The sequence below is a fragment of the Vigna unguiculata genome, chromosome 10 (genome assembly GCF_004118075.2).
Source record: "Vigna unguiculata cultivar IT97K-499-35 chromosome 10, ASM411807v1, whole genome shotgun sequence".
NCBI lineage: Eukaryota > Viridiplantae > Streptophyta > Magnoliopsida > Fabales > Fabaceae > Vigna > Vigna unguiculata.
Window position 1 is genome coordinate 1,101,364 of NC_040288.1, and position 13,476 is coordinate 1,114,839.

The following is a 13,476-nucleotide window of genomic DNA, read 5'->3' on the forward strand; positions in this document are numbered from 1 at the left end:
CAACATGAAACTTTATACAATGTTGCAAGAGGTGGACATTGATGAAGTTAGTAATTTCTTTAATATTTTATTCAAAAATAAACTACAATATAAATTGGTAGTGATTTTTTATTTGTTTGTTTTTTAAGAATCAATCGGAGAAAGGGAACTTGTTGATCCAAACAATAATTATTGTTAAATAATTATTTTTTTAAATACTTTTGTAAATACCCGCGGGTACTTGTGGATACCCGCGAATATGAAAAAAATAGACGGTTCCCGCATAACGGATACCCGACGGATATGGATACGGGTACGGGGCGAATATTAATTCAGCGGGTAGGGTACGAAAAACTACTACCCGTACCCTACCCGTCCCGTTGACATCCCTAAATACGTCATATACGGCATTACTCGTTAAAAAAAGTCTGAGGTATGTATGGTTTTACAAAAATACTAACATTTGCCCAAAATCATGATTTATAAATTTACTAAAATAAACATTAAAATTAATTACTCTATTACTTTTTATAATAATTGTAAAATATAATATAACATAGAGAATACACATAATATGATAAGTTATCCATTAATTTTAATCCTTTCCTGTAATTTTAAATAAATTAATCTAAATATAAATAAATATAAAATAAATACACATGTGTGATATAATTTATTTCATAATTTATGTAATATTATTAAAAAAAAATATTGTGAATTATTTTAATTTAACTGCACATTTATAAAATTATACACTTTCATTTTAATTTTTTATTTTCTTGTTTTGATAAATAAAGATATATATAAAGAGTTGTGTGTTTTATTACCATATATTATATAGTAATTTTTAAATTTCTATTAATTTTATGAAGCGTTTGTTATGTTATATTTAGTAAGTATTAACATATACAATATAGAGTAAATATCTGATTCACGTAATATTAATATGAATACATTTATTTATTACTATTATTATTAGTCATTTTGTAAAAAAAAAAAAAAGTTAAATATACTTTTAAAATGTCAAATAAACTTAACAAAATTTGGTAAGAAGGACTAAATCCATGCATTTTTAAAGATGAAAGACTAAATTGGTATAGAGTTTCAAAGATGGACTAATTCCAAAATTTACTAAAAAACTTGATAAACCAAAAAGATATTTAAACCAAAAAAAATTAAGAAGAACAATAAAATTGTTCTAACATAAAAAAAATACAAAAAAATGAAGTAAAAAGAAAAAAATTGTCACCATGAGCTATGTCTCCCTCCCTTCAACTAAATAATTCTTAGTCATATATCTTTGTCCAGAAATATTTGTTGCCCATATAGCAAAAGAACAAATTAAGAGTTCGGACAAAAATTTGGTCTTGTTGCAATTTTGGTTCGTGCAAAGATCATTATAAAAAATGACCATGCATGTGATGGGGAAAATAATAACAAACAATATATCAGAGAATGCAGCGGATATAATTTTCCCTAACTTGCAAGAATCTATGAGGAGCAATAATCAAATAGCAGCAATAATAAATCACCAAAAGCACAAATAAAGGCACCAACATTTTTAACGTGAAAAACCCCTCAAATCAAGGGTAAAAACCACGAGTCGTCCAGACCAAAGAAATAGCTCCACTATGATCAACAAGAGTACAAAAGAGTCTCAATCAATAGCACAAATTAGTGCCAACACCCAACCAAATAACAAAGCAACAAAGCTTTCAAATAGAGAAGAACAAGAGGGGAAAACCTCTACAAATCACTGCTGCATTGCGAAATTAATATCTCCAAACTCAAATCTCGTATCAAAGATCCGACCGGTCAGAATGAAGAGCAATGAGTTCCAAACCTGCTGTAAAAATTTCAACCCAATCCAACGGTGAACGAATCCGCAGCGCCGAATTTACTGTGACAGCTCTATGAAAAACGTGAACAGAATTTTCCCTCTACCTCTCCCTCTATGTGTTAGGGCTTTCAGTGTATTCTGACTCTATTATTCTGCCTCTCTCTTTATTTTATAGCCTCCTCTCCACTAGGTTTAAGTGAGACATGGGCTTCTCAAATTTTGGGCCTTTTCTCCACATAGGAAGGGAACCCAATACCCAACAGCATGCACTAATACAAGTTTTATATCCAGAGAAAAACAAAACAAGCCACATTTACAAAACTTTTCCTATTATCTTGATAGGTTTACGATACTAATTCCATAATGATCTTAAACAAGGCAAACACCATATGAGTAAGATAGTATTCTATTCTAAATCCATTATAACATAGAACAATAGTCTTCTAATACAGAAATCAGAAAAAAAGTCATTTAACAACTCGAATCAAAGAACCTAATTTACTAAAGAGATATAGATCGTAAACATATAGTTGGACACAAACACTAATATGAAAATTTGGACTTTTTTGTATATCTGAGTCTATGTAAACTGAAATTTGTAAAAATGATATGTTGAATTTTTTTTTGCAAAATTGGGTTAAGCTGCCAGGGTGAAGGACGACATTATAGGTGAAGTCGTCCTCCACCCTACTAGTTTTTTTTTTTTCAAAAAGCGAAACCGTGTTGTGGGAGGCCGGTTTCTATTCATGTAAAAAGTGAAGTCGTTCTCGTACATGACGACTTCACTTTTAATTTTTTTTTTATATATTTCTTTTAATTTTGTAGAGTGGTAGTGGGAATGGAAACAGTGGTTTGAGTTCAATGGCTCCATTCTTGCTCGGTTATTTATGGCCAATTTGTAGCTTGTTGTCTCATTATGTGGCAGCTAACGGCTCCATTCTTGCTCGGTTATTTATGGCCAATCTGCATCTTATTGTCTCATCATGTGGCAGTTGACGAGCGCGTGTTATGCATCTCCATATATAAGCTGATAATGATTGGAACAAAGAGATTTTGGTGGTCTTGGACTCTGAGTTAGCCCTGACTTTCAGTTTCGTAATTGACTCTTCTGAGAAATGGAAGATTCTCTCTGGTAGCTCGGGTGCTTCAAATCTGCTAATAAACTAGTCGTGATGTTTGAAGGGAAGGTTAATTAATGGATCATAGCCATCAGGAAACCACCAGTTATGAATGGGGTGGCGTGAAATGGGAACACCGTATTCATGGCCTCAAGCTTGAGCTTGAAAGATCTCAGACCATGTATTAAAGAAATTCCAATAAGAAGTTACATCGCCTATGGCGTGGTTCATAAAACAGCCTAAGAAAACACCATCCACCACTTTCCAACGTTAAAAAAATATATAAAAAATAAATAAAAGTGAAGTCGTCATGTATGAGAATGACTTCACTTTTTACGTGAATAGAAACTGACAATCTACAACACGATTTCATTTTTTGAAAAAAAAAAAAAAGAAATCGGCAAGGTGGAGGACAACTTCACCTGTAATGTCATCCTCTACCCTGACGACTCAACTCAATTTTGCAAAAAAAAGGAAAATTAAACGGACCCATTTTTACAAATTTTAGTTTAAATAGATCCCAAAATACAAAAAAGTCGAAAAATTTACATTAGGGTTTTTATATATTGGCTAGAATGAACACTTCATCAACATCAATTCTTGCATTTGGGAAAATCATATTACTTCTATAATTTCAAATGCACCATATAATGGACACTTACCTACATCGACACACTTTGTTTTTTTCATTTCTTATTCATGCCTAGGTGTTCAACTTGATTGAATTGTTGTAACTGCTTCTATATTATGATGTACTAATGATAATCCCACTTATAAGTCACACATCTTGGCATCGTCTTACATAAAAACAAATGGTTAACAAATTCTACATTAATTTCACAATTACACAAATATTTCACGCAAAGAAAAGTTATATAGTGAGAATGGATCAACCATTTTTATATTAATTCAATAATATCATGTCATGGTACATATATACACTTCACAACTTTTTGTCATACACCTTTGTTTCATCATATATCAATTGAATACTATGATCTTATATGTCAAGTCTCATTTCCTTATTTTCAATTTGATCTTAATATTTTAATTTTTGTTTCAATTTAGTCATAATTTTTATAAAAATTGACCAATTTTGTCTCTCTCCAAATTAAAATCAAATTTAATTTCTATATAAATGTACACAAATATTTCCATCAAAATTGATATTTCAAGTGAATGTTTTTAACAAGATTAAGTTTATCTAAATTTATATTTTACATTGAATTTTATTTAAAATTATTTTAAAGTTGTTAATAGAAAATAATGCTAATAGCAAAAAAAAATCATAAATTATATTGATATTTTATTACATCATACTTTAATATTATTTTTTATTTGAATTTATATTTTAAATAATTGCATATTTTTAAAATGTGTAAAATTCAATAAATTTAAAAATAACAATTATATAAATTTAAAAAAAATTAATTAGTTTATATAACAATCAAAAACAAATAAATTTAAAATTTGAAAACAATTTTAAGTAAAATTAAATGTGAAACAAATTTAAATAAACTTAGTTTTGTTAAAAATATATAATAAAAATATCAATTTGAATAAAAAATTCAAATTAATAAAAATATTTGTATAACATTTATATAAAAGTTAATTTTTGTTTCAATTTGGAAGGGGGCGAAATTGTACATTTTTTACAAAAATTGAGACTAAATTGAGACAAAAATTAAATTATAGGGACCAAATTGAGAATGAGAAGATGACATCTCACATAATAGTGACACATGACACTGTCACTGCCACGTCACACTATCATTGCCACGTGGGGCACGATGTCAGCTTGACATGTGACAAATTTATAATTTTAAAAAAAATAAAAAAAAAACAAAAAAATTTCAAAAAATGCAACACGTGGCATCTCATATAACGCCGTTACTACACCACTAACGGAAATGACTTGATTGTATCAAATTTCTCAAAATATGGATGAGATAAAAGAAAATAGAAAGACCAAATTAGTATTTTGATACAAAAATAAAGACGAAAAATATAATTTTAACATTACTTTATTAAATCTATTCTTTTATCTAACATATCAATCAAATCATTCACAAACACTTACCAATTTCATTCTAATATTTGCTCCCATTCATCCTCAAATCCTATAAAAAAAACACAACAAATTATTAACTCAAATTCATCCGAATTTATCGTCACCTTTACTATTCTACTTGGGCATCATGGGTAATAAGAGAGGGAAGGGTAGTTACGTAATTTGAGCTGGGACTTTTTTGAAATTGGGTTTCACTCCCATCTCGTTGGTTTTGAGTTTCAATTTGCGCAAAGCTTCCTCTGCTACGTTTTCGCTTTTCTTCCTTACCGTTATCGGAAGTGTTAGATCTATTAGATTAGAGATAAGAAAATTTCAGATTATATTAAAAGATGTAAATTTTACTTTAAAAGTTGAGTTGGACTTACACTGCACTCCCTAATATCCCTAAACATGACGTTCATTTCCTCGCTGATCACATCGGTGGTACAAATTGGCTTTGGATGTCCTTCCGGGGTTGCAGTTTCGATTTGGATATCCTTTTCTGTTAGGAATCCAAGTGTGAGTCTAAGTCTCACTAGAAATGAGAAAGTAGAGCACCATATAAGGATCAAGACCCATAAACCCATTGCCTTAAGGTTTTGGGTTGAGAGTGGTGTCAGTGCCTTATATAGTTTGACTCAGGTCTCATTGGTGTTGTATCTCCCCAATCAAATCCCCTCTTTGTAAAACCTGACATTTTCTCAGTGAGCAATTCCGTTTTAGTCCCTTTCCTCTTTCTGATGTGTTTTTGTTTCGGCGATTATGTTTCCCTCACCCTTCGTCAGTTTATTTTTGGCTCTCATTTATCGTTAGCGTTGGACTTGCACGGTTTTGTGAGATGTTTCTGATAAAACGCATAGTTCGAGCAATTTTTCTGTTTCTGTTTTCCTATATATATTTGTACCCTTGCTTCTTTACAGATACACTATTGTAATACTTTTTATATGCAAGCTTTCTCTTTCTGCATTTATTGTAAAGTGCTCTTCTCTCTTCTCCTTAACACTCTCAGTTCACTTTCTCTTACCATGCACATGCATATCACATAACAGTTTCTGTGAAATCTGGATTTGTTTTTATCGGGTAGGGTCTTGAATTGTTCATGATTTGTTAACAAGATTGTAATGGGTAGGATTTATTTATCCATTTCTCAATGATTAGTTTTTTGTAATAACTAATGGGTAGAGAGAGTGTCACATGTTTTCGTATGTCACTGCCATAAACAGAATATTTGTGTTGACTCATGTAATTGTTTGTTTTGAACTTATGATGCTTCTTGGGGCTTCACACTGTGACATTCGTAGTTGATGACTACAATAACAATGCCTTAATATACTTGGTGCTTATTAAGAAATAATTATAGTAGTTAACGGGAAATGCTTTTCATTTTAAATGTTTCTTTTAATTCTTCTGTTTGAACCAATATCATTAGAATATGAATAGATGTCTTCAAATTATGATTTTGATTTGGCCTTTCTTTCATTTTGGATTTATTGGAACTAGAAAAACAACAAGTTTTATTTGTTGAGTTTCTTACAGACAGGAATCACTTCGTTACTTTTCATATGCCTGTTTTCCAGAGTTGGACCTTTGAACACAGACTTGAAGCCACGGAATTCCACATAGTTGAAAAAAAGCAGATCTCTTGTGGTAATAATCATGAAAAGAGTTTCTTTGAACCTGTTTACTACATTGTTGATTGAATTGTTCCATATAGGGATGAGAGACTGCAGAAGAGCCCTCTGTTCATCGTGGCAGAGTCATATGGTGGCAAATTAGGTGTCACTCTCGGTTTATCTGCTCTAGAAGCTATAGAAGCTGGGAAATTGAAGCTTAGACTTGGAGGTAATTTCTCTTGAATTATGTGCATCTGTCAGATTCTACATTGGTGTTTTTGGACTTATATACATGGTCCTAGCAATTAAGTTACATACAATTCAAAAGCATTGAACCTTATTACATGATCCATGGTTCCTCCAAATAGGAGTTACTAACAACCCCAAAGCATCAACCTTATTAGATGATATATGGTTCTTGGAACTGGGAATTGCATAGAACCCCAAAGCATCAACCTTATGCAAACATGGATAAAAGACAACATAATGTAATGTCATAACATGACATTTATTCATAATGTGAAGTTGGTAATTCCCTAATAAGGAACTTAAATAGTTTCAGTGAAAGATCTTCCTCCTTTTTCCATTGATTTCCTTTTCAGACGCAACTGCCTCTCTGCATATAATTTCTCAGCCAACCTTAAAAGAAAAATCCTCCCAAAATTATTATTCAATATATTATAAAAACCTTTTAATATTCTACATTAAGTCAATAAAAAAAAAGCTCTTAAAACTTTCTGCTACTAATTTTAAACAAAGTACAAAATTATTGAGAAAGTGAGTGTACGCACATGTCAAGAGCCATAGCATTTGTTTGGTGTAGTTTAAATGGGACAAATGTATTAACATTCATCCTCTTAGCTTTTTTGTCCAACAGCGCATTTCCCACCTTTACAAGGCTATCCATGTTCTCTTCAGTAGTATTATCCACTGCTCCCATGGATGGGTCCAGGTTATACTCCTGCCACAATTACATATATATCATCAATCATTTTAACTTATATACATTAGTTGCTGTTTTGTTTTCTTCTATTATAAGTATATCGAAACATTTATGCAGAAAAACCTAAGTGTGTATACCTCAATTCGAAGATAGTTTTCTGCAGGAAAGAGGCCAGGGAAGATTGTGGCAAGGTAGGAATGAGTCATGTCTGTTTTGGATATAACTTCGCTAATAGTATCACTGTGTTCACCTAGCCATCTAAGTAGGCACGAATCATCATCATTGTCATCACCTAACTTGTCCTTTGCTTTTGGTATTCCAGTTCCTAATGACAGCAACAAAATTTCCTTTTCTGCATGGTGTTCTTGTATCACTTCACTCACAGCAGCCATGGCCTATATTATTCAATCAAACTCTTCACATATTTCTCCATATTTGTTGCAAAAAATTTCACTAGTCTTAACTAAGTTAAAATATTACTACAACCATCTCTCAATACTGTGTTAAAAAAAGTGTATATAATGAGTTAGTGATGAATATTTACTGGATTGTTAGCAGCGAGAGCACCATCAACCAAATCAAATTGAACACCGTCATTCTCAAATTGGTGTGATGGTAGAAGAGTTGGTGCAGCTGAAGTGGCTACGCAGATATCTGAGAGTTTGGCATTCAAGTAAGCTTCTGTCTTCAGCTGCATCATCAAAACCACCACAAACAATATTCAACAGTTACCCTCAAGAAAAAGGTTATATTCAAATCAAAATATAATATACACATTTAATTTCTACCATGCTAACCTTCAATTTTGAGAATACAACTGGTTTGACTTTCTTCTCATCGAAAGATGGTATTACCACGTTCGTCAACGTTTCACTGAGTCGTGTATCTTTCAGTATCTCACTAGTTATGTTTCGTATGAAAACTCCATCATACTTGGGACATTTGATAGGATCCCAGATAGGTCTGCATGGTTTTGCATCACAAGAAACCAAATCTTTCAGAAAACTAATCAAGCCAAAGGTAACAACTAAGCCATCTTTATTAAATTTCACCCAACTACATATACTTCTAAGTTTAGAAGTTAATTTTGATGATATAACATCTCCCAAATAGTTGTTATGACTATGTTAACTCAATTTTTATGAGCTTGATACTTATACCTAGGTTTAAATATTTCAGGGCCATATTTCTTGTAGAACAGTGCGACTTCCGATGGAGTAAAGAGAGGATGATTAGGGTCATATGAGCTCGGTGCTGCTAACATAGCAGTCATGAGTCCACCAGTGTCTGTTCCTGATATCACATCGAAATAATGTGCCAAAGATGCTGTTCGATCCATAAACTGCAACTCAACACAGTCTCAGATGTTACAGTTAATGTATTCAAGTACGGTTTTTAACTCTACAATATATTCAACCATACCAAATTGTAGATTCTCTAGGGAATAACATCAATTCAAATTATACACGAGTTTTTCAATTCATATTAATCACAAGTAGTTTTCGTTGACCACATACATATATAATGTGTGTAAAAACTTCTATCTCCTCTTCATATGTTGTTTCTTTTGGGGAAGAAGAACTAAGTATACATAGTTCTATAAGAAAACATTTTTATAAGCAAAAGCCATAAGGATTATTTATAACTTTGCCTAAAAAACTAACAGCCTCATACACTCCTTTGAAAGGATAAGACTGATATATAGTTAACAAAATCCTTTATGGCCAGAATACATATACAATTCTTAAAGCTTAAAAACTTGGAACTCACACACAGTGATATAATAGAAATTGGACCTTAAGAGTCTTGTCCAAGTAATGAAGAACAGCAGCAGGAATAAGTCCTCTGATGCCACCACCATCTATGCTGAGAATGGATACATAATCTCCATAGCTTGGTGGTGGCAATGGTGTATTCAATCCACCCGTGAGTTGGCTGCAAAACACCAAACAAAACAAGACCAATGGAGACATTATCTAAGTATACATTAACGAGGATTCCTCTCTGATGTGGAGGCTATTTAAAGACTTTTTTTCGGCCACCAAGCAGGTAAAAAAATTAGAAAAATAGTCTCAAATTCATTGTTATAATAGTTAGAAAATTAATTATATTATCTTGGTTCAATTTTATTTCTTGTCTTTGTCTTTTCGCCCGTTTTTTATACGTATGGGATTTGGTGGTGATTAATTGTTTTGGTGCGATTGATTACATTTTATAATTTGTAGGTTTGGTAGAATGCAGTAGAGTCTACCACCAATTGAAAAACAAGAAAAACATGTATTTAATGAAGCCATGCCGACACAACATTATGTGCATGCGCCAGTAATTAGGAGTTGTAAAGCCAACTAGTCTTTGACCTATAAAAAATAGTTGGATCGACTTGGTCCACTATAAAAAAAAAAGAGTCAAAAATTATAATTCGTCCCGTCACATAATAGGTTGACATGTAGGAGGTTAGGCTGAATGGAATGTGGACTGGTTTGTCATTTTTCTATTTTATTTAATTTTTAATTTTTAAAATTCTTTTGTATATGTTTCAATAAATAAATATTTAAAATATATTTAATTATATAAACATTCATGTGATTAACTAATATTTATAATTGGATAAATTAAAATAATTAAGCTTAAATATTTTTTTAGTTCCTATTTTCGTCACGTTTATTCAATTTGATCATCGTTTAGTTTAAATGTTCAATTAGGTTTTAAATTTTGTCAATTTTAATCAATTGGTCATTTTTGTTAACCGTGTTTAAATATTTAATGTATGTGAACCATGCATGTCCTGTATCAGTTCTTGATGTTTTTCATTTTTTTATTTTAATTTTTTGATTTTTTTAATTTAAAAAAATTGTCCACATGTTAAGTCTGCACATTTCGATGTTAGTGTCACGTGTCGGTTATTTATGTTCAATTCAGTCTCAAGTTTTATTAAAATTAAGCAATTTTGTCTTTTCAAAATTATGACCAAATTTATTTTTTATATAAATGTTATACTAATATTTCTATTAAAATTGACATTTTAATTAATTATATTACTAAAATTAAATTGTAAATTATTAAATTCAATTATAAATTGAATATAATTTTAGATTCAATTATTAAACAAACATAAATTTAAAATTTTTAAATTATTTCTCATATTTTTAAATTTCAAGTAAAAAATAAATTTAATATTTCTAAAATGTTTTAATATTTTTAATATTTTTAAATGTCAAGTAAAACATATATTTAATATTTCTAAAATATTTATAATTTTTTAAATGTCAATTTTTGAAATATTAGTATATTTAGAATATAATTATTGGAGAAAAAATATTTAATAATTGTATTCTAATAATATTATACTAATTATAATATATTTAACAATTGAATCTAAGAATTGTATTAAATTTATAATTAAATATAATATTTTATAATATGAATTTCAAATATAATTAATAAAAATGTCAATTTTAATAAAAATAATATTATAATATTTATATAAAAATTAAATTTGGTGTAAATTTGGGAGAGAGAAAATTGTTCAATTTTAATAAAAATTAGAATGAATTGAACAAAAATGAGAAATATAGGGATTCAAAAGAACAAAAGGAAATGACACAATGACGAATTGACACATGACACTAACAATGACACGTGATACAATGCTGACTTGATACATGGACAATATTTTTTAAATTAAAAAAAATTAAAAATTTAAAAATAACGGATATAGGAACTCAATTAAACAAAAGGAAATGACTCAATGACAAACAGATATGTGACATACATTGTTCACATACGTTAATTATTTAAATATTTAAATATCGTTATTAAAAAAGACCAAATTGATAAAAATTATTGGAAATTAGAATCTAATTGATGCTGGAACTAAATGTGAACCAAGTTGAACAAACATAACGAAAATAATAACCAAAAAGATATTTAAACCAAATAATTATTACATTTACATATTAAATTATTCTATTATAACTAATTTGAACTTAATTTATAAATATTAATAATTTAAATTATAATAGTATTATATATTTTAAAAAATATAATATAAAAATTTTAATTTTTTTAATTATTTTTCTCTTTTTTAAAAAAATAAACAATAAAATAAAGTTAACATAGAAATAAATTGAATCAGAGGTTGAATCGTCAATTTGAGCGACTAGACGAATCGAGTTACAATTTCAATAAAAAATTAAAAGTTGTAACTCAGCCTACCTCATTTTGATAGGTGAGCGGGCTCGTCCACGTGCCATATTCATTGTAACTCCGGTCAAATTCACCACTCCTATAATAGTAACTTTTGTTTTTGTGCCACATGTTCTCACTTTCTAAAAATCTTTATTAGAGGATATTGTTTGAGAATGTTGGATTATCAGGAGAAAAAAGAATAGCGTCAATGCTTAATTTTATTGAAGAAAAAAAAAATGATAAAAGTTTAAAAGAAAAGAATAACAAATAAAACTGTGTAAAGTTTATCTTAATATACTTTTGTATTTACGATAAAATATACAAATTTTGATTTTGATTTCTATATATTTTTATTTTTCTTTTGTTTAATTTTAGTTTAGTCATCAACCTTTTTTTCTCTTTCCAATTCTGAAGTCACTATTCTATTCCTAAAATTAATATTAATTTTAAGATAAATAAATAAATTTGATTTGGAAACAAAAAAAAAAATATTATAGATATATAACCTAGCATGGTATAGAAAAATACTGATAAGCTCTCGATCAAATAATATTTGTAATTGGACTTTCACTCGGCTACAATTAAATAACAAGTGATCGGAAATAAAGAAAAAATATCATAAGAAATAATAAAATAAAGGTTTTGTATTTTTAGAGATGAAACTAAAAAACTAAAAGAATTAAAATATAATTTTGATTATTTTGTAGAGGTTAAAAGTATTTTTATTTTGTTTATAATTCTAATATAATCTAGAAACCTATTTAAAACTTACTTTGACATTGTTTAAAAATGCAATCTAATTAATTTTGTTTTTACCGGATCTAAAAAACACATTTCAAAGACTCTATTAGTTCTTCTCTTCACTCTTAATCTTCAAGTTGAGATCCTTAATTTTCAAGTTGAGATGTTCCTGAGCCTAGGTATCGTTCCAAGTTGAGAGGAGCGTGTCTCTAAAAGATATTATGACGAGTCAAGGACATGTTTTAGATGATAATAAGTGTTGTAAAAATGAATACGCAATTAATTACCTCGTTAATAATGTTATTCATATTAAGTTTGTGGGCTTTAACCTGGTTTGGATTACCATTGATTAATTTTGTTTAATGTTCTACTATGTTTTAACTTTTAACCTCAACTGATTGAAGTTTGCCCTAAAAAATCTTTTCCACAATGTCCTCTTGCTGACATGTTTAGCGTTGTCCGAAGATATCTCGATCATACTCAATATAGTCCAAGATGATATCATGCATACAACAATTTGAGATGATCCTGAGAATATAGGTCGAGATAATCTCGGGTACACAACCAAATATCATCTCGGGTTTGTATAACAACACTAGCCCCTTAAACTCAATATGATTTAAATGCGAGTTTTTAAATGTTGAAATGATATAGGTGACAATGTTGCCGATATGATGATATGATGCAAAGAAAAATTATGTTCTTTGGCCATTTTGTTCTATACTTGGTCTTATAGGTTTAACAGCCTCCCAACCTCGAGAAACAAAAAGACGAGGAGGCTTGATGGATAGGTATTAGAGTGTCGATGTGACATGTAAAACCTTAGAAAATTTAATTCAGTAGAATGAGTAAAATGACAAAATAAGTTATATAGCTCATTTGGTTAGAGTATGTGGGTAATGTATGAGAGGTATTGGGTTCTTCCACTAGCAATGCTTTTATATTGTGGTTTTCCGAAATTGAAATTTGGGATAATAATAAATTTGGGCCTATTTGTTTTGGGT

The 13,476-nt window shown here is 29.6% G+C and overlaps 1 protein-coding gene and 1 long non-coding RNA gene across 2 annotated transcripts; one reads left to right on the plus strand and one right to left on the minus strand.

Moving 5' to 3' along the window:
- Positions 1-6,749: 6,749 nt before the first annotated feature.
- LOC114165700 lies at positions 6,750-8,219 on the plus strand. The gene is made up of 3 exons (XR_003599758.1): positions 6,750-6,829; positions 7,661-7,734; positions 8,102-8,219. It is a non-coding gene; the product is annotated as an uncharacterized LOC114165700 (long non-coding RNA).
- LOC114165693 (patatin-like protein 3) lies at positions 6,824-9,540 on the minus strand. The gene is made up of 7 exons (XM_028050260.1): positions 9,340-9,540; positions 8,704-8,885; positions 8,341-8,506; positions 8,088-8,234; positions 7,681-7,938; positions 7,392-7,561; positions 6,824-7,239 (listed from the first exon to the last, which is right to left on the minus strand). Exons 1-7 carry the CDS (start codon positions 9,514-9,516, stop codon positions 7,149-7,151), a joined length of 1,191 nt encoding a protein of 396 aa, XP_027906061.1. The 5' UTR covers positions 9,517-9,540; the 3' UTR covers positions 6,824-7,148.
- Positions 9,541-13,476: the final 3,936 nt, after the last annotated feature.